Source organism: Rhinatrema bivittatum, chromosome 3, assembly GCF_901001135.1.
Source record: "Rhinatrema bivittatum chromosome 3, aRhiBiv1.1, whole genome shotgun sequence".
NCBI classification, from domain to species: Eukaryota; Metazoa; Chordata; class Amphibia; order Gymnophiona; family Rhinatrematidae; genus Rhinatrema; species Rhinatrema bivittatum.
In genome coordinates, this window is record NC_042617.1 from 318,610,643 (window position 1) to 318,637,962 (window position 27,320).

Consider the following 27,320-nt stretch of genomic DNA (forward strand, 5'->3'; position numbering starts at 1 on the left):
CGTCCCCAGTGGCATTGGCTACGCCCCTATGCGTGCGTTTGTGGACCGCCCGGTCTCTTGTAGAGCCAGGGGCGAGTCCTAGCTCCACGGCGCGTCCTGATTGAACGTACGATATAAGGAAGTCCCTGCCTGCACTTCCTTGCCTTGGCAATCAGGTAGGCACTATATGTGTACTAGTTTGCCTCCGCGTTCACAGTCTTGTTCCAGTCTTGTTCCAGTCTTGTTCCAGCCTTATTCCAGCATCCTACTGTTCCAGTCTTGTCCAGCGTCCTTCTGTTCCAGCGTCCTTCTATTCTAGCGTCTGTCTGTCCTGTCTCCCCAGGTGGTACCCTCAGACTGTCTCTCTGGTACTGACCTCGGCTTGCTCCTTGACCATTCTGTTTGCTGCCTGGATCCTGACCTCTGCCTGTCTTGTGACCTCGTCTGACCACTGTAACCTGACCTCTGCTTCGTTGACTACTCCTCAGACTGATCCTCGGATTCTGACCTCGGCTGCCTTGACCACGTCTCCTGATTCTGGCTTTGTCTCTTGCCTTGTCATCACCTACGCTGTACTGGCCTTCCTTGCTCCTCCAGACCTACAGCCTAGAGTCCGACCACGCTCCCTTGCTGCTCGTGGGCACACCTCTCTACTACCTCTCCGGGAGAGTGGGCACGCCTCTCTACTACCTCTCCGGGAGACCCTGCAAGACCCCAATTGCAGAGTTTCCACCCGGGAAGACCGCGGGCTTCCAGTGGTGAAGCTCATCCTAGCCTCTGTCTCCTCCTGAGCTCCGCCCCCTGGGGGCAGATGCTTCCTGGTCTCTACCAGGGAGCCGTTCTCCACTGCTCCAGGACAAGGGTCCACCTCCAAATGCAGCAATGAAGTTCTTAGTAGATTTAAAACAAATAGAATATATTTTTTACTCAATGCATAAATGAGCTCTGGAATTCATTGCCAGATGACGTGGTAAAAGCTGTTAGTGTACCTGTGATTTAAAAAGGTTTAGATAAGTTCCTGGAGGAAAAGTCCATAAACCATTATTAAGGTGGATTTGGGGAAATCCACTGCTTATCCCTGGGATAAGCAGCATGGAATCTATCGACCTTTTGAGATCCTACCATATACTTGTGACCCGGATTGGCCACTGCTGGAAACAAGATACTGGGTTTGATGGACTTTTGGTCTGACCCAGTATGGCAAATCTAATATTCTTATATCTGCAAGTGCTAGGTTCAATGGCACCAATTTTGGATCTTGTGTTTTGGGCTGGAGTGCATATGTGTCCCCTTCAGAGTGCTCTCCTGTCCCCTTTCGCAGGATTATGAAAGGATATTGTTGCTTACAAGGTTAGAAGCAGTCTGGATTGGTGTTTGCCAATGTAGCATCTGGTCAGAGGGATGGACTTAGAATCCCCAGATTGGATCATGGTAACCACCGAGGCCAGTCTCGGAGGATGAAGGGTGCTAGAGATCTACGGAGGCAACGTGGTCCGTCAACTACTAGAGACCAGGGCAAAAAGGAGAGCCCTCCAGGAATTCCTGCTATTGCTCAAAGGGAATTCAGTAAGGATGTTTTCAGACAACAGAATGACAGTAGCCTTTGTAAAAGGTCAAGGGAGAACCAAAAGTCAAGTAAAATCCCAGTAAATGAATCTGCTGTTCAAATGGACAGAGCATCGTCTTCAGGCTCCCTCAGTGTCTCAAGTTGCAGGGTCAACAATGTACAATCAGATTTTCTGAGCCATCATATCCTGGATCCCCATAGAGTGGAAATTAGCGGAGTCTTCCTTCAAGATGATTCAGGATAGGTGGGGAATGCCTGTCATGGATCTCTTGGCAACAAGAAAAAATGCCAAAGTGCCTAAAGGAGAAAGATAGGAGCCGAGAGTAATTCAGAAAATAGAACAACATCAGGGAATGGTGTTCCTGGTCATCCCAGTCTGGCTCAGGTGTCCCTGGTATACAGATCTCATGAGGTACAAATGGGATGCACCACTAAGTTTCACACTGACTTACAGGCTTTTCAACAGGCCAGTTGTGATGAAGGACATGGTCTCCTTTTATCTCGTGGTCTGACTCTTGAAAGGAAAAGGTTAAGAAGCAAAGGTTATTTGGAGGAGGTGATAGCAACTCTTCTTCAGGCATGTAAGAAATCTGCTTCACAGAGCCTATATCAGAGCCTGGAAAGTTTTTGAGGGATGGGGCGAGCAGACAAAGGTTCCTCCTCTCAAGGCTCCGGTTCTGTTGGTTCTTTCTTTTCTGCAGAAGGGATTTGAGAAGGGGCTGGCATTGAATTCCCTCAAGGTGCAAGTGGAAGCCATTTCCTGTTATTGAGGTAAGGTATAGGGTGTTTCCCTGTCAGGTCACCTGGATGTTTTGTGTTTTTTAAAGGGAGTGAAGCATCTTTATCCGCCATCTCATAATGCCTTTCCATTTTGGGACCTGGACCTGTTCTTGCCTTCTTTATGTAAGCCTCTCTTTGAACCCATAAGGGCCTGTATAGTGAAGGACTTGACTCTTAAAGCAGTATTTTTGGGAGCAATCTGTTTGATGAGATGGATTTCAGAACTACAGGTATTATCTTATTGGTAACCCTTTTTGAAGTTTTTGGAGGTGGGGGTTTTGATTCATATAGTCCTGTCTTTTTTGCCAAAGATAGTTTTGCCTTTCCATTTGGATCAGTTATTAGAACTGCCTTCCTTCAGAAAGTCAAGTTTGGGAGAGTTGCATCGCCTAGAAGTTCATAGAGTCCTTCTCAGATATTTGAAGGTTATCAATTCTTTTGTAAGTCTGATCATTTGTTCATCCTTTTTCTGGTACAAAGGAAGGGAGAAGTGAATTCCAAGGCCACTTTGTCTAGATGGGTCAAAGAAGCTATTGCGACAGCGTGTCTCCTGAAGGGATTGTCTGTTCTCAAGGGGCTTAACGTGCCTTCTACCAGGGCGTAAGCTGCCTCTTGAGTGAAACTTCATTGGGTCCATCCAGAAGAGATTTGCAAGGCAGCAACTTGCGTCACCTGACACTTCTTTTCCAAACATTACAGACATCCTAAAGCCCACCCTCCAGGCACAGCGGCCATTTGCTGCTGTGCCAGGGATCGCGTGCCGGCAGTTGGCCGGCGCGCGCAACTTACTTCAGCCCCAGGGCTGAAGTAAGTTTTGAAATAAAAGAAAATTCGGCAAAAAGGTAGGGGGGAAAGGGCGAGGGAGGTAGGGGAAGGGAAGGGAATGTGGGGTGATGGGGAAGGGAAGTTCCCTCCAAGACCCTCCGATTTTGGAGCGGCCTGGGAGGGAATGGGGAAAGGCCGCGCGACTCGGCACAGGCTCGGCGTGCGCAAGGTGCACAACTGTGCACCCCCTTGCACGCACCGACTCCTGATTTTATAACTTGCCTCTGACCTCGCCATGCCCCCTCCCCACCCCTTTTTGCAAGCCCTGGGACTTACACGTGTCCCGGGGCTTTACGCGCGTCGCCGGGCCTTTTTTAAATAGGCCCAGCGCGTGTAACCTCTTGAAAATCTGCCCCTATATGCGCTATGGTATTTTGTTTTTAATGATTAAGTACGTTTCATTGTACCCTGCTCCGAACTATTAGGAGGGACGGGTAACAAACACTTTTAAATAAATAAATATTCATCAGCACTTTTATCCAGAAAATTCCCCGGCTCAGAGGGTTTTGAATACTGCTGTAATTCAGCAACTAAATTTAGGGACTCTGCTGTTTTTTTATTTTTTTAACCTTGTCCTCACGATGACAGACAGAGACAGACTGACACACAGACACACGCAGACACAATGAAAACTTCTAATCGTGTGTCCCTGATTTCTCCTAGGGAGATGAGTTAAGTAGCCAAGGACTGCAAGTTCAGCGGCGAACCCTAGAAAACCTGGAGCGTGCCAAGGATACTACGAGACTGGTCGATGATGTGTGGGACAGCATCCAAGGTAAGGAGCTCTTAGGCCCTGGGGATGCTGCCAGGGCTGCCAATCCTCGTGAAAAAAAGCAGACAAACAATGGGAAATGGCTGTAAGGCCAGTACAAAGTATTTCATGTCTATAAAAGAGAGGCCTGGTGTCCTGCTGTCTCGTACTTTTATACTCTGAGCACATAGTAAGAAACGATGGCCGCTCTGCCTTCAACAAGCTGATGTTTATACACTGTGCAGAAAGAGCAGGGGATCTAGCAGTGAGATGGGCTGCAGAGCAGCATCAGGTGCTTTTATGTTACTTAATGGTGCATCCACAAAGGGGCTAGGCCAGCAGTAAGAATCTGGCAAAAAAAGATTTTCATGAGCCAGCAGCCTTGGATGTTACTGACCGAGCTGCGGGAGAAGTCCCCGCAGGACAGCAGGGAACAGTAAGTGGGGACATGGTCTGCTTTCCTTAGAAAAGGAGAAAATCAGGATAAGATCAGGGCTGGCAAATCTTATCCCCCTGAACACGGATCTGCATGGTCACCCTACTTAAATATGACCTTGGGCTGACCTTCTGCTTGGCTGCGAGCTTGACCGGGTGGGAGGAGGAGGAGGGGGCAGAAACACTGAGGTCACCCAGCACACAAATAAGTCTGGGTATTCAGCTTTAGTGAAGTCCCAGCTTTTTCTTCTCAGAGACCCTGGACAAGCTACAATACTATGAGACCCTGGAAGAGGTGAGCCCGGGAGACATCCTGCCCAAGCTGGCCCAAGCACAGCAGATTCTAGAAGAGATGAAAGCACTTGAGCTCACATACCAGGGGAAGCTCGCACAGGAGGAGGCTGATCAAGCACAAGAGTGTAAGTAATACCTGGGCCACTCCCACATTTCTTGAAGCTGCTAATGCCTCTCAATTCTCACTCTCAAGGCACGTGGGATCCTGAGGCTCCTAATGCTGCTCATCTCTTACTCTCATTGCACGTGGGATCCTGAGGCTCCTAATGCTGCTCATCTTTCACTCTCACTGCACGTGGGATCCTGAGGCTCCTAATGCTGCTCATCTTTCACTCTCACTGCACGTGGGATCCTGAGGCTCCTAATGCTGCTCCCTCCTGCTCTCACTGCACGTGGGATCCTGAGACTCCTAATGCTGCTCATCTCTTACTCTCATTGCACGTGGGATCCTGAGACTCCTAATGCTGCTCATCTCTTACTCTCATTGCACATGGGATCCTGAGGCTCCTAATGCTGCTCATCTCTTACTCTCATTGCACTTGAGATCCTGAGGCTTCTATTGCTCCTCATCTCTTACTCTCATTGCACGTGGGATCCTGAGACTCCTAATGCTGCTCATCTCTTACTCTCATTGCACGTGGGATCCTGAGGCTCCTAATGCTGCTCATCTTTCACTCTCACTGCACGTGGGATCCTGAGGCTTCTAATGCTCCTCATCTCTTACTCTCATTGCACGTGGGATCCTGAGGCTTCTAATGCTCCTCATCTCTTACTCTCACTGCACGTGGGATCCTGAAGCTCCTAATGCTGCTCATTTCTTACTCTCACTGCATGTTGGATCCTGAGGCTCCTAATGCTGCTCATCTCTGACTTTCACTGCACATGGGATCCTGAGGCTCCTAATGCTGCTCATTTCTCACTCTCACTGCACGTGGGATCCTGAGGCTCCTATGCTGCTCATCTCTTACTCTCACTGCATGTGGGATCCTAAGGCTTCTAATGCCACTCCTTCTTCTCACTTGCCAGATTCTTATGGCCTGGATTGGCCACTGTTGGAAACAGGATGCTGGGCTTGATGGACCCAGTATGGCATGGTCTTATGTTCATGTGTTATCCTGGAGCTTCCAATGCAAGTCCCTCTCTCACTACACATGGGATGCTGTGGCTCATAATGCCACTCCTTCTCTCACTGTATGTGGGTGTCTGTGGCTTCTATTGACCCTCCCTTTCTTTCTCTCATTGCACGTAGGATTCTGAGACTCATATTGGTGCTCCCACTCTCTCTGTAGGCAGGATTTTGAGATTGCTAGTGCTACTCTGTCCCTGCACCTGCGAGTGTGATCTTCTAATCTTTTTGCCTCTGTCTGTGGTCTGTGGCTCTTGCTACTCCCTCTTACATTAGGTGGAAGCCCATGGCTCCTAATGCCTTTAACACCCTGTCTTATCTGTCTCTCTGTGTGCTGCCCTGGCCTTACATGTACCTGGTATTTGTTTTTATGCTTCCAGTATTACTTCGTGTGTCAGAGGATTTTCAGCTGGTGCAGAACGAAACGCTGGCTTTTTTCCCACTGATTCAGGAGGAATTTGACAAACTGAGTGCCAAACTGAGGGATCTGCAGGATGCCTTGGAGCAGGCGCTGACTCGTATTGAGGAGACCCAGGAGAAGAATCTGGAAAATGCCGGCATACTGGAGGAGATGGAGGTGCATGCAGGGTGCGAGGGAGGCAGTGCAGGAGGAACATGCTTAGATTGCAGTCATACCACAAAATAGCCATCCACAGATCTTTATTTTCCCCAGATCCCGCTAACCCATTTCAGTCATATCTTGTGATGTAAAAGACCCTGTCCCCGGAAGGTACTCAGAAAGTGCTGCCTCCTATCCCTACATTCTTCTGTATCTAAGAACTGCATCTGTACCATTTCAGAAGTGGGCCTATTGTGGGCTTATCCATCTTCAGCCTAGTTACGTGCTCTCCCTCTCCGTACATTGTTCCTGCCATGGGTACCTGCAGTCCTTTTCCTTCTGGACATTGGGGTCCCTCATGGAAGAGCTTTGGGTTTCAGAGAGGGGAATGAAAAGCAGCAGCTCATGGGTTGTGTATGCCAGCCAGCAGATGGAGACAGAGATTTACAGGCTCAGTGATGTCCTTCCTCACACAGCCCTGTGCTGACGCCAGCCCGCCAGGTGCTGTACATGCTGAATGCATGCTCTGGCAGTTTTTGAGGCCTAGCTGAGCTTAGAAAGTGGGCGCCTGAGGTGACAGACTGGACCTCACTCCTTCAGTCGAAGGTTGGGTAGCTTTGACCCTGGCACCTTTAGCGTACCAAAGGTGACATTTGATGTTCTCTCCCTCTGCGGTAAGAAATCTTGTTAGGACAGGCAAGGTAAGGTACCTTTGACACTTTCTTCCCTCTCCTAACCTTGTGGCTGGAGACAATATTTGACTTCTCGCTTTCATAGGCCTCCCTTCTTGAGGCAATATAATTCCTGAAGGGATGAAGTTAAGGGAATAATAAAGTTTCACAAAAAAAAAATAAACAATAAGGAGAGAGCTTTGGGTGGGAAAGTATAACATAATAGCATAGTAATGATGGCAGAAAAAGATCAGATGGTCCATCCAGTCTGCCCAGCAAGCTTCTTATGGTAGTAACTGCCGCTCCACGCAGGTTGCCCCCATGTTTCTCTTAAAGGTAGTAACTGCTGCTCCATGCATGTTACGTCTATGTTTCTGTTAAGGGTAGTAACTGTCTCTCTGTACAGGTTACTCCCATGAGTCTGTTAAGGGTAGTAACTGCCATTCCATGCAGGTTACCCCATGTTTCTGTAAAGGATAGTAACTGCCGCTCTATGCAGGTTGCCCCCATGCTTCTGTTAAGGGTAATAACTGCCGCTCCGTGCAGGTTGCCCTCATGTTTCTGTTAAGGGTAGTAACTGCCACTCCATGCAGGTTACTCCCATGCTTTCTGTTAAAGATAGTAACTGCCGCTCCATGCAGGTTACCCCTATGTTTCTGTTAAGGGTAGTAAATGCTGCTCCATGCAGGTTACCCCATATTTACAATCAAAATTAAGCAACTGTTAAACCTAAAACAAAATAACTGCTTGCATAATTTTCATGGAGTGAGCAGCCTTCCTGAAAATTCAGACAATGCTGATGCTTGACGAGCTTTGCTTTTGGACTTGGCCATAGAAGCAGTCCTGTTCTTTTTCCCTAATGTCTGAATATCAATACTTTGGACCCAAAAGTCGGGACCCAACATGGGCTATCATCTGAATCCAGTCCCCCTTCCCTCCCCCTCCTGCAGTGAAAGCAGAGAGCGATGTTGCGTTTGTATCACAAGAATCAAGGCTTATTGGTTAAGGGTAGTAATCCCCGTGCCTTCTGTGAAGGGTGGTACTTTAACTGCTGCAGGTTATCCTCCCGATGGCCCAGGGGCAGTGAGAGCCAGCCAGTGTGGTAGGTACAGGAGAGGCCCCTTTTCGGCTGTGTCAGCCCTGAGAAGTGAGGGTGGAACAGCAGACAAGCACTGGATGAGTGCAAAGGTATTTATTTTCTTTATCCTGCAGCCGAAGGGGAAGTTTCCAACCAGGAATTCTTGCAGGCCGGGAGCTCCGGGTAATCATCGTAGGTTCCTTCCCCTATCAGAGAGCAGGGTCTTGATGAAACAGACAGCAGCCAGAGGAGAGAGGTGGGTCCTCATCTCCTCATCCCTGAACCCAGTCAGGAGTCTGGGAGTACCTTCCTTCCCATGAACTTGCTAGGACCATTGGCCCAGGAGATGGATGGCTCGTCCCTTTCCTGGGTAGAGTTTTCTAGGGGGCTACAGACCTTTTGCATAGAACAGGGCTCTACCAAGGCTCCAAATTCCTCAGCCCCTCAGGGTGCCCATAAGGGCAATCAGGTTAGCCGGGAACTGGTAAAACAGTCTCACCAGAAGGTGGAGCCAGATGATGTTGGAGAGGATCCTTATTTGTCAGGAGATTCTTGGATGAGGGGTTCGAGCCTCTGGAAGAGGGGGAGATTCCTCCTGATAGGGAGTCCACAGGACTATGCTGAGGCTTTTTCTCAGGGAAGAGTTACCTGCTTTAATTGCCCAATTCTTGCATACTTTGCAGTTGGATGAGGACACAGGGGTGGGCATTAAGCCCAGAAGAACCCTTATTATGGTCAGTCTCTGGAAATATTCCTTTTTCTTGCCCTTTCATGAGACAGTGCAGGACTTAGTGGACTTGGAATGGAGTTTGCCGGAAGCTAACTTTAAAGGGGGAAGCCAGGAATGGTTACTATTTAGAGAAGAACTGGAGAAAATGGCTAAGGTATGGGGTGACTTCAAGTTTCTAGGCTACTGGAAGATAGGAGCAGGCCTGATAATCATTTGTTTATCTTTTGGGCTGGGCATATGATACCAAGTGGTTTCGTCAGCTCCGAGATTTTTCAGGGTAGAAACCTCATACCTTTTTGCGTTACCAGTCCTTTCATACTAAGAACATCAAGGAAGGTTCATTGGAGGCTGCCATCTCCAGATCCACACAATGGGATTTTGGGGGCCCTCCTGCTGATATCGGAGATAGGTGGACATCTTTCACTATTTTATCAAGGCTGGACCTACGTCACCACGGACCGGAGGATCCTCAAATTTGTGCAACAGGGTTATGCTCTGGAAATTCAAGCATTTCATTTCCGATGCTTTTATAGTTTCTCCGTGTCGATCCCCCGAGAAGAAGGCCATGGTATTGGACACTATTTGCAGGCTGATGGTGTTAAAGGCGGTAGTGCCAGTACTGGAAGACCAGAAAGATCTATGCTGCTAATCCAAATACTTTGTAGTTCCCAAGAAAGATTGTAGCTCCCAAGAAAGAAGGTTCTTTTGTCCTATCCTGGATCTCAAGGCAGTAAATAAGTTCATAAAGACCTTGCACTCAGTGATCATGGCAATGCAAAAGGGAGAATTCCTTACTTCATTAGACTTGACAGAAGCATATCTCCATACCCCTATTTGAGATGAACATTGATGGTATCTTCATTTTGCAGTGCTTGGGTCATCATTTTCAGTTTCAAGCACTGCTGTTCGAATTGGTGACAGTACCACAAACTTTCTCCAAGTTGATGATAGTGGTAGCGGCAGCCTTGTGGTGAGAAGAAATCCTGGTACACCCATACCTGGATGTACAAACTAAATTTGGTTCTATCATTTTTGGTGGGTCCTCAAGTTGTTCCGCTCAAGGGGATATCTGTCACGGAAAGTGTGCTCTTGGTTGTAGCATGGTTGACACAACCTGGCAGGCGAACTTACTAGGCTCACGTCGATAGCAGGTGGACACACTCTAACTGACCCCATTCCTCGCAGGTTGAGTCCTTGGGCTACAGGGGCCAGCAGGGGGTCACATAGAGAGCAGGTGTTGATGCAACAATGTTGAGGTCCAGGTAGTGGTCAGGGCAGGCAGGGATCAAGTAACATAGTCAGAATCCAAGGCCAAGATCTGAACCGTGAGTCATTCTGGAGGAGAGACAAAGCACAGATGGGACTAGCAGATGGGGATAGAGTGGGAACAAGTAGGTGGAGAGCTAGGCAAGGGGCTGGAATGTAAAGGAAAGATAAGGCTCACTGGAATTAGTAGTTGAGGAGAGGGTGGAGGATGACCTAGGATTGGCTCTCCGACCAACCCTAGGCTCAAAAGTTTCCTGCCTTTTCAGGACAATGGGTGGTGAAGTGCCCCTAACCAGCACAATATAGGCAGAGGTGAAGCCAGTGACATCTCTGGTTTTCCTCTTCAGTGGGTCAGGCTCTTCTGAGCTGCATGGGCTTTTCAGTAGTAGAAGGGAGTATAGGTTCTTTAGTGGGGGTTACCAGTGGGCGCTGAAACTTAGGTACAAACTTTAGCTCCCATCAAGAGACTTCCCTCTCTCTAGTCCACTCATAAAATCTGATATTGATTCGGATAGAGAGGTCATGGAAATCCTTGAGACCAACAGAGAGGTCTCTACCAGCCAATTCATCTTTAATTCTCTCTGCAAGATGTTGCCAAATGATGGGGACCGAACTATCCTCATTCTAGAGCAACTCAGGGCCAAGATCCAGAAGTGGATAGCATAGTCCCGAACTGTTCTTGTGCCTTGCTTGAAGTGGAGTAACTTGCTACTTGCTGAGAAGGCCCAGCCTGGCTCGTGAAATATACTCCGAAAGGACTTCAGGAACTCTAGATTCCCCTTGAGAGGGTCATTCCTCTCCCACAGGGTTGAGGCCCAGGATAAGCCTGAACCAGTCATCAGATAGAGTATATGTTATCTTGGTTTGATCCAAAGAAAGTAGGCAGTCTGCAGTTCAAAATGCATTAAGCATTGGTTGATGAAGCCTCTACAGGTTTCAGGATTTCCGTCGTAAGAACATAAGAACATAAGAAATTGGCATACTGAGTCAGACCTAGAGTCCATCAAGCCCAGCAACCTGTTTCCAACAGTGGCCAATCCAGGCAATAAGTACCTGGCATGTACCCCAACATTAAGTAGATCCCATGATACCGCTGCCAGCAATAGCAGTGTCTATTCCATAGGTCTACCCAATCAATAGCAGTCAATGGACCTCTCCTCCAATAACTTAATCAAACCTTTTTTAAACCCAGCCAAACTACCTGCACTAACCACAACCTCTGGCAAAAAATTTCAGAGCTCAATTGTGCGTTGAGTGAAAACTAATTTTCTCCGCTTAGTTTTAAATGTGCTACCGCATAACTTCATGGAGTGCCCCCTAGTCCTTCTATTATCCGAAAGTAAATAATTGATTTACATCTACCCGTTCTAGACCTCTCATGATTTTAAAGACCTCTATCATATCCTCCCTCAGCTAACTCTTCTCCAAGCTGAACAGTCCTAACCTCTTTAGTCTTTCCTCATAGGTGAGCTGTTCCCAGTGGCGGAATCTCGATGTCGGACCGGCCCGGGTATTTGCCGCCCAGGCCGGCCCAGGACACGTCTCGTGGTCTGCCGAGCGTGGCTCTGTCACGGCCGCGCATGGCAGACCACGTGACTGGAGCGATCGGCCCACCGGGGGATGCCTGATCCCCGGATAGGCCAATCCGCCCCTGGCTGTTGCATCCCCTTTATTATTTTGGTTGCCCTTCTCAGTACCTTCTCCATCGCAACTATTTCTTTTTTGAGATGCAGTGAACAGAATTGTACACATTATTCAAGGTGCAGTCTCACCATGAGCGATACAGAGGCATTATGACATTTTCCTTTCTATTCACTATTCCCTTCCTAATAATTCCTAACATTCTGTTTGCTTTTTTGACTGCTGCAGCAACTGAGCCGATGATTTCAAAGTATTATCCACTATGATGCCTAGATCTTTTTCCTGGGTGGTAGCTCCTAATATGGAACCTAATGTCGTGTAACTACAGCATGGATTATTTTTCCCTATATGCAACACCTTTCACTTGTCCACATCAAATTTTATCTGCCAGTCTCACAAGATCCTCCTGCAATTTATCACAATCCGCTTGTGATTTAACTACTTTGAATAATTTTGTATCATCTGCAAATTTGATTTCCTCATTCGTCATATTGCATTCCATATCATTTATAAATAAATTGAAAAGCACAGGACCTAGTATAGATCCCTGAGGCACTCCATGTTTACCCTTTTCCTGTCTTTTAACCAGTTTGTAATCCACGAAAGGACATCACCTCCTATCCCATGACTTTTTAGTTTTCTTAGAAGCTTCTCATGAGGGACTTTGTCAAACATCTTCTGAAAACCCAAATACTCTACATCTACTGGTTCACCTTTATCCACATGTTTATTAACCCCTTCAAAAAAATGAAGCAGTTTTGTTAGGCAAGTCTTCCCTTGGGTAAATTCATGTTGACTTGGTTCCATTAAACCATGTCTTTCTATATGCTTTGTGATTTTGATCTTTAGAATAGTTTCCACTATTTTTCCTGGCACTGAAGTCAGGCTCACTGGTCTATAGTTTCCCAGATCACCCCTGGAGCACTTTTTAAATATTGGGGTTATATTATAATGTAATTATCCACCCTCCAGTTTTCAGGTACAATGGATGATTTTAATGATAGGTTACAAATTTTAAATAATAGATCAGAAATTTCATTTTTTTTAGTTCCTTCAGAACCCTGGGATGCATTCCATCCAGTTCAGGTGATTTGCTATTCTTTAGTTTGTCAGTCTGGCCTACTACATCTTATAGGTTCACAGTGATTTGGTTCAGTTCATCTGACTCATCACCCTTGAAAACCATCTCCAGAACTGGTATCTCCCCAACATCCTCATTAGTAAACACAGAAGCAAAGAATTCATTTAGTCTTTCTGCAATGGCCTTATCTTCCTAAGAGCCCCTTTAACCCCTCGGTCATCTAATGGTCCAACTGACTCCCTCACAGGTTTCTTGCTTCAGATATATTTTTTAAAGTTTTTATTATGAGTTTTTGCCTCTATGGCCAACTTCATTTCAAATTCTCCCTTAGCCTGCCTTATCAATGTTTTACACTTAACTTGGCAATGCTGATTCTTTTTCCTATTTTCTTCTGATGAATCCTTCTTCCAGTTTTTGAAGGTTGTTTTTTGGCTAAAATAGCCTCTTTCACCTCACCTTTTAACCATGCCAGTAATCGTTTTGCCTTCCTTCCACCTTTCTTAATGCATGGAATACATCTGGACTGCACATCTAGGATTGTATTTTTAAACACTTTTAACCTTTGCAGCTGTACCTTTCAGTTTTTTTCTAACTATTTTCCTCATTTTATCAAAGTTTCCCTTTTGAAAATTTAGTGTTAGAGCTTTAGATTTACATATTGTCCCCCTTCAGTCATTTCTTCAATTTTGATCATGTTATGATCACTATTGCTAAGTGGCACCACCACCGTCACCTTTCTCACCAAATCCTGCATTCCACTAAGAATTAACTCTAAAATAGCTCCCTCTCTCATTGGTTCCTGAACCAATTGCTCCATGAAGCAGTCATTTATTCCATCCAGGAACTTTATGTCTCTAGCATGTCCTGATGTTACATTTACCCAGTCAATATTGGGGTAATTGAAATCTCCCATTATTACTGCACTGCCAAATTGGTTCGCTTCCCTGATCTCTCTTAGCATTTCATCATCTGTCTGACCATTTTGACCAGGTGGATGGTACTATACTCCTATCACTATACTCTTACCCAACACACAAGGGACTTCTACCCATATAGATTCTACTTAGCATTTAGTCTCTTGTATGATCTTTATCCTGTTGGAATCTATACCTGTTTCATTAGTATCCTTCAAAGATACATTCCTCCAAACCATGCACTGCTGAGTGACTGTCAGCTTTCCCCTAAATTTGGGTTCCAGAATCTCTCTCCCACATTTTCATACCTAGGTGGGAACTGCAGGTGTGGTAAGGGTCAGTGAACATGGGTTGGCGCTGCTGGAGGTGGTGCCACAGATACTGGAGAAGATAGTCAGACTGCCTTCTGTCCATATATATGGAAAGGCCCTGCAGCAACCCAGCTATTTGATAAAACTGCTACTGCTGCTGTTGGACTCAGTGGGCCAGGCCACGTATGGCCCACCGAGCTCATGGACTCAGCAGTCTGTAGGAGTAATTTTAGTAATGGGTCCTGTATTATAGAACTCTTCTCTGTTGAATATTAGGCTTGAGCCCAATGATTTTTCCTTTAGAAAGAGAGTGAAAGCTTGGCTATTTCCAGTGGGGGGGCTGCGAATATCAGTGACAGATATTGGTCGTGTTTATCCCTCCAAGCTATGAAATGGGGTATAAAGATGTGCTGATTTATTTTACTGTTTTAATAGTTCGCTAGTTTAAGATGATGCTCTTGTACTTATGTATTGTGTATCTTGATTTGTGGTTGTGCACCGTTCTGGTCAGCATTTGCTGTGTGCATTGTAAATAAATCAATCTGTCACAGAAAGTGAGCTCTTGGCTGTGGCGTGGTTGATGCAGCCTGGCAGGTGAACCCATTAGATCCACGCCGGCAGGCAGGTGCACATGATCCAACTGAGGCAGGTCTAGGCTTCACCTGCAGCATCTCTGCTCCCCGTACGTTGAGCCCTTGGGTTCCAGGGGCCGGCAGGGCTTAGGCAAGTGGCAGGACCGTAAGAGAAAGGAACAGGCAGGGGACAAGGTTTCAGTATATTGTCCACAGTTAGCTTTTGCAGTAAAAGTGGCAGGCTGGCAGCAGCGCGAGGCTACATCAGGAGTGACATCAGTGAGCCTGTAAATCTCTGTCTCCATCTGCTGGTAGGCGTACACAACCCATTTGTGATCACCTAGCCTGACTTCCCTAGAGGAAAGGAGATTACCAGGTAAGTAGTAATTTTTGTCTAAATCAGAGATTGGAACACCAGGGGTATATCCAGGAGACTTCCCCTCCATATCAGTCCTAAGACCTTAAGAAGCTCCCCCAAACCCAAGTCCTGAGCACCCAGAAGATTCCCTAATTCCAGCCCTGAATCCAGGGAAATCCCAACTCGTAAACTTCAAATAGGGATGCTGAATATGTTCTCATTTTTTTTCTCCTGCAGATTCAACAAGAAAATTTAGAAGAAGAGCTAGAAACATTTAATGAGACTCTGCTAATGGCCCAGGCCACAGTGATGGACTTGCATCTGGCCATTGATGAGATAAATTATGTTATTAAGGTAGGTGCTTTCAGTTTGTGGCTGTACAGGAGGGCTGTGTTGGACCATTTCAGTCCCTATGAAACTCTTGAGGCCAGCCTAGTGCAGTGCCCCAGGCATGTGCAGATGGATTTAGGGATTTCATGCTGCTTCAGTTCAGCTCAGGATATGAAAAGAGGAAAGGTGAGTTCTTGAGGCCAGTGATTACGGAAGATGCTAAGATATTGCCAAGCCAAGGATGACTGATAGAAGTAAAGTTTGATGGAAGATGGAAGAGCTCAGGAAAGAAGAACCAGCAAGTGGCAAGAATGATGGTTCTCAGCCTTTGGGCTCCTAAGCTTATCTGACTAGCAAGTCCTGTCAAAGCTTGCCCCCAAGCTGCCGGTCAAAGCTTGCCCCCAACTCCCTCCAGCTGCTCTGCTTCTGTTCTCGCCCACCCAAATGGAAAGTCCAGGTGGGGGGATGGCTCCATGATCCTCTGGAGATGTTTTTATTCAAACTGAAAGTTAGAACAGGCAGGCAGCACCATTTTCTGCTCTTTTGTCTTTGGATTTTGAGCTTTGAAGCTAAGGAAAAAAGTGAGAAAATATTGGTATTAGGAGAAGAGAAAAATAAGGTGGGCTGTAGCCCTGCTGCTTCCTTTGCTCAGACACACACACACACACTCACACACACATACACACTTTCATACTAAATAGCAGGTCTAAACTAGAGAGGTAAGCTTTATCCGGCTAAGCAGTAATTCCTCCAGGGATATTCAGCTTCTATCTTTTGCATATGTACAGTAGGTGTTTCGCAGTGATACAGCAATAACTGGAGCAGTACCAAAGCAGAGCAGAAGGAACACGCACTGTACTGACACTGAGATTTTTCAAGTATAGAACTGTTGGTGTTCTGTACTGACTAGCAAACAGCACAAACGAGCCAGGCATGACTTTCTGCTTCTCTGAGTCTTATCTCACAGTGGGAAAGTGTGTAAACTTTGTGGATGTGGTGGTGTGCTAATTTTCCACAAACTATTTCTTTATCTGTGGAAAACAAAGCAGCGAGATATTTATTCAGTCACTGTCTGCATATTTATGCAGCCAACTTTTGAGCTATATTCAGTGGTACAGCCACACTATACACCCAGCTTAGCAGGAATAGTGCTACAGTAATGGGAGTTCACTCACACTATATACATAGCTTAGCAGGAATAGTGCTATAGTAACGGGAGCTTGGCAACACTATACACAGCATACCAAGAATAGTGCTACAGTAACAGGAGCTCAGCCACACTATACACACAGCTTAGTAGGAAGGAACAGTGCTACAGTAACAGGGGCTCAGCTACACTATACACACAGCTTAGCAGGAACAGTGCTACACTAACAGGAGCTCAGCCACACTGTACACACAGCTTAGTGGGAATAGTGCTACACTAATGGGAGGGTTAGCCACAATATACACACAGCTTAGCTAGAACAGTACTATAGTAAAAGGAGGTCAGCCACACTATACACAGAGCTTAACAGAAACAGTGCTACACTAACAGGAGCTCAGCCACACTATACACACAGCTTAACAGGAACTGTGCTACAGTAACGGGAGCTCAGCCACACTATACACATAGCTTAGCAGAATCAGTGCTATAGTAACGGGAGCTCAGCCACACTATACACAGAGCTTAACAGAAACAGTGCTACAATAATGGGAGGTCAGCCACACTATACACACAGCTTAGCAGGATCAGTGCTATAGTAACGGGAGCTCAGCCACACTATACACAGAGCTTAACAGAAACAGTGCTACAATAATGGGAGGTCAGCCACACTATACACATAGCTTAGCAGGATCAGTGCTACAATAATGGGAGCTCACTCACACTATACACACAGCTTAGCAGGAACAGTGCTACACTAACAGGAGCTCAGCCACACTGAACTCACAGCTTAGAAGTAACAGTGCTACAGTTACGGGAGCTCAGCCACACTATAAACACAGCTTAGCATGAACAGTGTTACAGTAATAGGAGCTCAGCTACACTATACACACAACTTAGTAGGAAGGAACAGTGCTACAGTCACAGGGGCTCAGCTACACTATACACACAGCTTAACAGGAACAGTGCTACAGTAACGGGAGCTCAGCCACACTATAAACACAGCTTAGCAGGAACAGTGCTACAATAATGAGAGCTCAGTCACACTATACACACAGCTTAGCAGGAACAGTGCTACACTAACAGGAGCTCAGTCACACTATACACACAGCTTAGCAGGAACAGTGCTACAGTAACGGGAGCTCAGCCACACTATAAACACAGCTTAGCAGGAACAGTGCTACACTAACAGGAGCTCAGCCACACTATACACACAGCTTAGCAGGAACAGTGCTACAGTAACAGGAGCTCAGCCACACTGAACTCACAGCTTAGAAGTAACAGTGCTACAGTTACGGGAGCTCAGCCACACTATAAACACAGCTTAGCAGGAACAGTGCTACAGTAACAGGAGCTCAGCCACACTGTACTCACAGCTTAGAAGTAACAGTGCTACAGTTACGGGAGCTCAGCCACACTATAAACACAGCTTAGCATGAACAGTGTTACAGTAATAGGAGCTCAGCCACACTATACACACAACTTAGTAGGAAGGAACTGTGCTACAGTCACAGGGGCTCAGCTACACTATACACACAGCTTAGCAGGAACAGTGCTACAGTAAGAGGAGTGTCAGTCACACTGTATGCGCAGCTTAGCAGGGACAGTGCTACAGTAACGGGAGTTCAGCACACTATACACACAGCTTAGCAGGAATAGTGCTACAGTAACAGGAGCTCAGCACACTATACACACAGCTTAGCAGGGACAGTGCTACAGTAACGGGAGCTCCACCACACTATACATACAGCTTAGCAGGAACAGTGCTACAGTAAGAGGAGGATCAGCCATACTATACATACAGCTTAGCAGGAATAGTGCTATAGTAACGGGAGCTTGGCAACACTATACACAGCATACCAAGAATAGTTCTACAGTAACGGGAGCTCAGCCACACTATACACTCAGCTTAGCAGAAACATTGCTACAGATCCAGGAGATCCATATTCAGTCAATGTCCAGATAGCAAAGATAGCCAGATATTCTTATCCCACTAACCTTGGAGGTATATTCAATGGTGCAGATACTGAAGATAGTCAGCCTTCTTTAAGTTAGCAAACTAATTTTATCTGGCTAACTTTAGGATAGGTCTCTGCAGAGCTGTTGCGTGCCTAAGGCCAATATGGCCACAGCAATCTGCACCGCTACGAGAATGCACGATATGCCTTTAAGAACAGTGCGGCCTGCCGCCAGCAGATTCTCAGCAAAAGAAAAACAGCACAGCCCCATCACAATTGTTGCTGTGGTAAGCATGGCCCCACTGGCAACGCTGCTGATTCTGGCAGGGGCACACTGCTTTTCCATTTACTAAGGCTATGCTTATCACACTGTCAATTTCAGCTGGGCTTTGCTGCTTTGGAGGAGGAGGATAGTCCCTGCCGGAAGTAGTCAAATGCTAGAACTGGCTCGGCCCTGTGACTAGAAGTTGTTCCCTTGGCCACAGGGGCTGAAGAAGGAGATTTCTGCTGCCTGCTATGTCAGGGAGGAAGTGACTAATAGAGAGCATGTGTGCAGGAGAGTGAGAGTAAGCATGTGTGTATGTATGTGGAGGAGTGACAGAGAGCATGTGTGTAAGAGAAGGAGCTGTGTGTGCACAACTATTCCAGTTACTCTCTGCCTGCTAATCCATGACAATTTCAGGGCATCTGGAAATCAAAAGTTCTAAGGTATGGATAATGGGGAATTTTTTGAAATCCCTATTTTAATTGTTGGGTGTGACTTGATGTGTCTGTTTTGAAATATGTTATTGTTGTTTGGAAGATTTATATATGAGTTTTTAATTATTGAATATTATTCTATCCATTAGTTGTTTTTTAATTATTGTTTTTATTGGTATGGTTTTACTAATTTTGTTTTATGAGCAATGGTAATGTTTCTGTTTTTTACATTTTTGCAGTGCATACAGAATTTGGCTTGTTGCTGATTCCAGTTCAGTTTTTGTCTGTATGTTTCTATTTATACTGTATGGTCTCTTTATTCTGTATTTGAGGGTCTGTCTGTGTTTTGCCTGCATGACTGAAGTGAGTTATTCCATTAGTGTGTAGTTTCAATGTAGGGTCCTATAGCAGCTTGGTTGGTTCTGTTTTCCTAATAGGGGGTGTATTACTATTTTAGGCCTGGTGTAATATTTGCAGTTTTAACTTTCATGGGTAGGGTTGTTGCTGTTTGAGTGCTGGCAGTTAGTGCTGTTTTTATATAGAAATTCTTTTCTCGTGGCTCTCTGAGGGTCATGCTCGTGCCCAAGACGCATTACAGCAGGCCTAATACCATATGGATTCCAAGTGTCTCTTGCTTTTTTGCAGGGTTTTCTGGTTGGCACCTCAGCAGTGCATGTAAATATAGTAAACATACTGTAAGTGATATTTTTACCTCAGAAGACTGTGCTTTGAATGTTCTTTGTCATGTAAAATCTGTTAAAATAAATGATTAATTTTTAATTGGGTGTGATGCGGTGGTGGGTGTGAGGCTATAAAGATTTCCTAGGGCCTTGCACTGGCCGTGGGCATTTCTGTACAAGCATTTAACAGAGTTTCCCAACTCGTGGTGTCATCTGTTGTGTAAGGGAGGAGGGCACAGTTTTTCATTTTGCCATAGGTGCCAAACTGCCTGGCTACAGCTCTTGTTTCTCTGTCCTGACCAGGCTTAGCTGGCTAACTTTGATATATTGGAATTAGCCAGAAAACGTAGCCAGCTAACTCAGCATCTCCCAGTTATGCCCTAGAATGCATCTAACTTAGCCAACTAAATTCTAGACTCCAAACTTATTAGCTGGCTAAAATATAGCCAGATAGGAGCCCAAATATTCATTTAGCTGGCTAACTTTTGAGTTATCCAGCTAAATGTTTTTGAATTTGGACTTCAGTGAAAAACTCAAACCCAAAACCACACAGTTTCCCTAAATGCTTCAATATATGCAAAAAGATTTTGTTCACAAACTTCATAAAAAATGGAAGTGAAAAAAGCTAGCTCATAAGATACTTTGAAAATGGCTGCAAGAGGCAGGCCCACACTGTTGAGCTGGAGGTGGACCCTTGGCCTGGTGTGTAGTTGGTATCGTTCTCTGGTCAGACCCAGAGAGCACCTGCCACCAGGAGGCGGAGCACAGGAGGACACAGAGGCTCGCTGGAGCTTCACCAATAGCAACCTGGGGTTCCCTTAGGTTGAGCCCTCAGTTACCTGGACCACCTGGGCGTAGGTGGGCCTCGTGGAGTCTCCCAGAGAGGTAGCAGAGAGGTGTGCCCACCAGGAGTAAGGGTGCTTGGTCACAGCGGAAGCGATAGGTAGCACCCGGGATGGATTCCAGGTGAGGTGGTCCTGAGGCCACAGGGGGCCAGAAGAGGGTGTCCGAGTGGATAGCAAGGGTCAGTGCCAGAGTATCAGTTCTAGGATTGTCAGCCAAAGCAAGGGTCAAGCCGCAGGTCAGTCCAAGCGTGGTCAGGCAAGCAGAGGTCAGTTCCAGGCGGCAGTCAGTAGAATGGTCAGGCAGGCAGAGGTCAGTTCCAGGTGACACTCAGTAGAATGGTCAGGCAGGCAGAGGTCAGTTCCAGGCGGCAGTCAGTAGAATGGTCAGGCAGGCAGAGGTCAGTTCCAGGTGGCAGTCAGTAGAATGGTCAGGCAGGCAGAGGTCAGTTCCAGGTGACACTCAGTAGAATGGTCAGGCAAGCAGAGGTCAGTTCCAGGCGGCAGTCAGTAGAATGGTCAGGCAGGCAGAGGTCAGTTCCAGGTGACACTCAGTAGAATGGTCAGGCAGGCAGAGGTCAGTTCCAGGCGGCAGTCAGTAGAATGGTCAGGCAGGCAGAGGTCAGTTCCAGGCGGCAGTCAGTAGAATGGTCAGGCAGGCAGAGGTCAGTTCCAGGTGACACTCAGTAGAATGGTCAGGCAAGCAGAGGTCAGTTCCAGGCGGCAGTCAGTAGAATGGTCAGGCAGGCAGAGGTCAGTTCCAGGCGGCAGACAGTAGAATGGTCAGGCAGGCAGAGGTCAGTTCCAGGTGACACTCAGTAGAATGGTCAGGCAAGCAGAGGTCAGTTCCAGGTGACACTCAGTAGAATGGTCAGGCAGGCAGAGGTCAGTTCCAGGCGGCAGTCAGTAGAATGGTCAGGCAGGCAGAGGTCAGTTCCAGGCGGCAGACAGTAGAATGGTCAGGCAGGCAGAGGTCAGTTCCAGGCGGCAGACAGTAGAATGGTCAGGCAGGCAGAGGTCAGTTCCAGGCGGCAGACAGTAGAATGGTCAGGCAGGCAGAGGTCAGTTCCAGGCGGCAGTCAGTAGAATGGTCAGGCAGGCAGAGGTCAGTTCCAGGCGGCAGACAGTAGAATGGTCAGGCAGGCGGAGGTTAGCAACAGAGGTCAGTCCAGGGGTGTTACCTGAGGAGGTACACTGGAACAAGGAGACACTGGAACAAGGAGAACGCTGGAACAAGGAGAACGCTGAGGCAAGCTTACCGCACACTAGGTGTCGACCCGTTTGCCAAGGCGATTTGCTAGCGGCTGAGCCCTGCTCTAAATACAGGGCTCAAGTGACGTCAGAATCGGGCGCCGCCCGTGCTTTCCCTTTAAAGACGGGAGAGCTCCGCGCATGCGCTAGAGGGCGGGGCCAACGCCGAGCCCCGGCGCGAGGAGCGCTGCGAGGTGGAAGGCCCCGATGGGCCTGGGGTCACTCGTGGATGCCATGGGTGAGCAGTGCTGGGATTGAGAGAGCTTGTAGATGGGCGCGCCAGGTGAGCAGGCCCAGTCGCGGCACCAGCACAGCCAGGAAGCGCAACACACGCTCTAATCCTGGCTAACAAAACCCTTTCCACAGCATCTGCAATCACATTAATAAAGTTAGACTTTTGAACAATATGTGCAACTTTCTTTGTAAATCCCCAGCACAGGACCCTTGTTTCACACTTAACGGGCTTCATCAGGGGGAAGATGTAACTTGTGCACAAAGTGCTTTCACAGTAGGAGCATGGATGAACATCACAGGTCATATAACAATGCCACTTATCTGTAAAAATGCAAACTCCAAACCTCCTGAATCCTCTCAGCATGTTTTAACCAACTCCCTAACTGCACACTTGATAATCACTCCTTGCTGTTTAGAACAGCCTATGAAAAAATAGCTAAATTATTCAGTGAAACAAAAAAAGAAACATTTTGGAAAAAACTTTAGAATGTCCTGCCTCACTCCACACTTGAGCAAACCATATCTTACTGCTTCAGTGGCTTCAGTTCGTAGCGGTGTCTATGAAACTGCCTGAACGAATGGAGATTGTGAAGAGAAAACCCCCTCCCATTTGTTGGCATCTGCTAATTACAATTAATACAGGGAGCTTTTTGAAAAACAAAAGCTAATCAACAGATTTGCCAGCAAATTAAAGGGACCATGAGCTCCCTCAATCACATGCCTATACATGGAAGCATTTGGGGAATGAAACTGGCAGCTGGATCTGTCTGGCAGGTTGCATGTTCTGTTAATAGCGAAAAGTCCTGGTGGAAACGCAGATGCTCATTCAGCTGGGTCTGTCTGGCAGGTTGCATGTTCTGTTAATAGCGAAAAGTCCTGGTGGAAACGCAGATGCTCATTCAGCTGGGTCTGTCTGCCAGGCTACAAGTTCTGTTAATAACAGGAAGTCCTGGTGGAAACACAAACGCTCATGTAGCCAGGTCTGTCTGGCAGGCTACATGTTCTGTTAATAACGAGAAGTCCTGGTGGAAACACAAACGCTCATGCTTTTGGGTCTGTCTGGCAGGCTACATGTTCTGTTAATAACAAGAAGACCTGTTGGAAATGCAGACGCTCATGCAGTCAGGGCTGTCTGTCTGGCAGACTGTGCAGGGGATCTATGTCTGAGCAAGAACCACACACGTATTGCTGGCTACTGAGATTATTACAGAGCTTTGGGGTTAGGCTGTTGCGCCCGTCGGTTGCAGGCAGCTGCGACCTCTTGCGCTTACCTCTCTTCTTTTTTCATCTCTGAGTCTGGGACAGAGGGCGGCCTCTGCTTCCCCATGACGACCTCCTTGGTGTGCCCGGGATAGCGAGGGCGCTCCTGGCAGGCATCTTGCATCCAGGTTCCTCTAGGCATGTGCGCACGCCTGAACCACCTTTAAAGACGTCATGGCAGGAACCTCGGGGGTGTCCCCACTGCATGACGTCATCCGCATATCATATATATACACCAGCTGATTCCTTTGCTAAAAGAGTTAGCAAGGATTCCTTCCTGCTAGTTCCAGGTACCCGCTCCTCAGGGGCCTTCTCGGCACGCTAGGCTATCCGCTTCTCGGAGGGCCATTCTCTTGCCTTGTTTATTCCAGTGAGCCATCGCATCGTTGGAGGACCTCACCACTTCAGCTCTGGTTCTCCCTGAACGCTTTCAGCTACATACGCTCTGGACAAGTGTGAGTACTGCACCCATCTCTACCTTTGTGGCACGGTTCCCCGGGTCATCCCGCTTGTGGGCCTCCACCGGAACCACTTGGCTTGTGCCTTGTTCTTCGACACAAGTCCCGCCTAGATAAGGTATCATCTGCTCCACTCTGTGGATCTACTTGGGTCATCTTCACTGCCCCATCTACTTACAGGATTCTACATTGACTGATAAGACTGTTTGTTCCTATTTTTGTTCTCTACTAAGGTTTCGCCTGTCCTGGCAAGTACCTTCAGGGCTCTTCCCTGTGGGTGGAGCTACACTCGCCACGACCCAAGGATTCACTACTCTCCAAATCAGACAGAACATAACATAGGCATGGGAAAGGAGGGAGCTGGAGGGAACTAAGTGGGATTTTGTATGGTCTTCTAATCAAGATGTAGAGTACAAAAGAAGAAACAAAAACGCCAGTCCTGGGTAAGGAAAAATCTTGCAGGTGGCCACCATCTATAGCTGGCAGCTGGGATGTATCCTTAGTAATGTGGACAGGATAATTGCACAGACAGTGCATACACTGACCCAGACATGCCCACGGGAATGTCTCTGTGCAAACCCAAATAACTTGTTCTATAGCTGGGTAAACGGCATTGAAAATTGTCCATGATTAGCATCAATCTAGTGATTAGCAGTGTTGTGTTAGTGTCCCAGTGGCAGTACATTCCTTCCAAGTATGTGCATACTCTGTTTTTGCAGTACTGATACAGGGAGAGGGGGCAATATTCAGACATTTTTCCTGGGGTAAACTTGCCTTTTCCCAAATAAAAATGTGGTCAAATGATTGCCCCCCACCCTCTTAAAAGCATAGACACATTCACAGCATGTGCACTTTTAACTGCCGAGAGGAAGAGGCAGAGTTATTTATTTATTTATTTATTTATTTAACATTTTTATATACCGACCTTCATGAAAGAAATTCATATCAGATCGGTTTACAAATAACATGAGGGGAATAACAAAGTCAACCATATAACAAGAAATGAAAGTTACATATAACAAGTTATGCTGGGGAGGGACCTACATGCAGAGGTAGCAAACTACTATAAACCAGGTTCCTGCCCCCATGAACTTATCATGTGTTGGAGCCTTAAAATATGGATCAAGCTGCGACTGGATCTGAGTGATGTGTTTTGGACCTATCAAAAAGGAGTTTTCAATCCTGCAGAGACTGTAAGCCATCACAGTCAAGGTGAACACATATAAAAATACATCAAACCCCCTATGTGCTCATCTGTGAATGACAAATGTTCTACAAGAACCAGCATCCAGCACTTACAATGTTAACAAGTTGGGAAAAGGACTGTAGTGTTTAGCCTGACCAGAGAACAATACTACATAGCCAGCAGAGTAGGAAGCCAAAGGAATCCTGGGAAACCATTTAAGGAAAAATGGCACAATTTGGCTGGTGCTTTCTGTGAGGGGGGGGGGGGGGCAGGGATGGCCAGGAGTTGGAGTCATGAGCCAGAAAGAGAGGAATGCATCTGGCAGCCCTACAATCAGTTCTTTTCCTAAAGAGCTTATTATCAAGGAGAGACAGAAATCTGCGCTGTGAGGAAATTAGGGATGTGAATCGTTTTTCTGACGGATGAAAATATCGTATGATATTTTCTCATCTGTCAGGAATCAGGGGGTCCCCGAAAGCGAGAAGAAAGGGCACACACAAAAACAACCCCCAAACCCACCCCCAACCCTTTAAATTTCATTATTTAGAATCCCCCACCTTCCTGATGCCCCCAAAATGTTTCTAAAGTACCTGGTGGTCCAACGGGAGTCCCAGGAGCGATCTCACGCTCTCGGGCCCTCGGCTGCCACTAATCAAATTGGCACCGATAGCCCTTTGCCCTTACCATGTGACAGGGGCTATCGGTGCCATTGGCCAGCCCCGTCACATGGTAAGAGCAATGATGGCCCGCAACATTTTTAAAGATGGTGCCGGCCGTCCATTGCTCCTACCATGTGACAGGGGCCGGCCAATGGCATCGATGGCCCCTGTCACATGGTAAGGGCAAAGGGCCATCAGTGCCATTTTGTTTATTGGCATCCGATGGCCCGAGAGTGAGAGATCGCTCCTGGGACTCCCGCTGGACCACCAGGTATTTTAAAAAGGTTTTGGGGGGGTCAGGAGAGTGAGGGATTCTAAATAATGAGATTTAAAGGGTTGGGTGGGTTGGGTTTTTTTCGGCTCGGTACAGCAGAAAAACAAAAAGCGGTCCCGCAGGAATTGAAGATTTCCCCCGGTTCTAGTACTAACACGATTCCGGAAACTATTCCAGAAATGATTCACATCTCTAGAGGAAACAGAGAGACAGAAAGCTGTTTTTGCTTCTTAGCCGAGCTACATGTAAAATCCCAACAAGGGACAGAGGAGCCAAGAACTGAGAAACTGAGAGACTTCCTTTCAAGAGATATCCAGACCCAGGAGCACATGACTGGATCATTTTCCTAAGAGACTGAGTTAAGTAATCTAAACTTTGCACAGAGAGTATTTCAGCAGAAGAGGGAGAAGGTTTATTTCCTTGCCTTTTGTCACAAATTCAGTATCTCATCTTAACTGCTTCAGCCTTTCAGCCAAAGTCAAGCATAAACCCTTGCCATATGGAGGACCATGGTCTTTCTATAAGAGACTGAAACCAGGCCAGCTTTCTGTTTAGTACTAAGTAAACCATTTGGGGAAGCTTCCTAGGAGAGAGAGACCTTCCACACACTGCAGTGCTCATCTATTTGGTTTGTCATCGAGCCATCTCCACCATCAAGAGGGACTTTTCATTTTCTTGATTGTTTTTTTTCCATCCACTTTTGGGTTTGGGACAGGGTGCACCCCTTATAAACTGGTAACATTGGGGTGGATCCTTCCCTCCCCCTTTTTGAGTACTCAGGGGTAAAGCCAATTTTTGAAAGTTGTGTACTTTACTGCTTCCGCCCCCCCCCCCCCCCCACACACACACACACATACACACCTTTCTCTATTAGTGTTCTTTATTTATTTTTTTATTATCCATATGTGTTTGTTGGTTGCCCTGGCTAACAGGCCATACCCAGAGTTATTTTTGCATTGCTTGATTTAAAATAAGAAAACTGCAAGATTATATTATATTTCACTACTGTACTTTTCCCATTTAATGTTCTGGTTGGATTTACTGTCTACTTACACAATACTAGTAAAAGGGTTAATTACTGTTTTATTCTGGTGTGATGATTTTCTCTGGTCTGTGGTGCCACAAGTGAGAGGTTGTTTGGGAAGGGCACAGAACTGTAATATTGGGGTGACCAGGATCCTGTCTCATCCTTCACTTAGGCTATGAACCCAAAGATAAATCATTTTGGTAAATATAATTTCTCATGTGGTACTCCCCACCCCAAGCTTCGGGGTAATTCATAGGGTGGACCAAAGTGAGGCCTCACAGAGATTGGATAAGCAAATCTCCCCTGCTTCAATGTGCACTGTTGGGATTTCCAAAGAGAAACTCTGCAAGGTCTTTCCCTTGGAAAATGAGCTTGCAGTC

The 27,320-nt window shown here is 46.7% G+C and overlaps 1 protein-coding gene across 3 annotated transcripts in view; it reads left to right on the top strand.

Annotated features, from left to right (window-relative positions):
• The window catches only part of LAMA4 (laminin subunit alpha 4), a 222,748-nt gene that overhangs the window by 99,411 nt on the left and 96,017 nt on the right, over window positions 1-27,320 (top strand). For all 3 annotated transcript variants that reach the window (XM_029595241.1, XM_029595243.1, XM_029595242.1), the window contains exons 11-14: window positions 3,815-3,926; window positions 4,592-4,756; window positions 6,138-6,334; window positions 15,176-15,292. In XM_029595241.1, coding sequence (XP_029451101.1) covers window positions 3,815-3,926; window positions 4,592-4,756; window positions 6,138-6,334; window positions 15,176-15,292 — 591 coding nt within the window. The remainder of the gene's footprint in view (window positions 1-3,814; window positions 3,927-4,591; window positions 4,757-6,137; window positions 6,335-15,175; window positions 15,293-27,320) is intronic.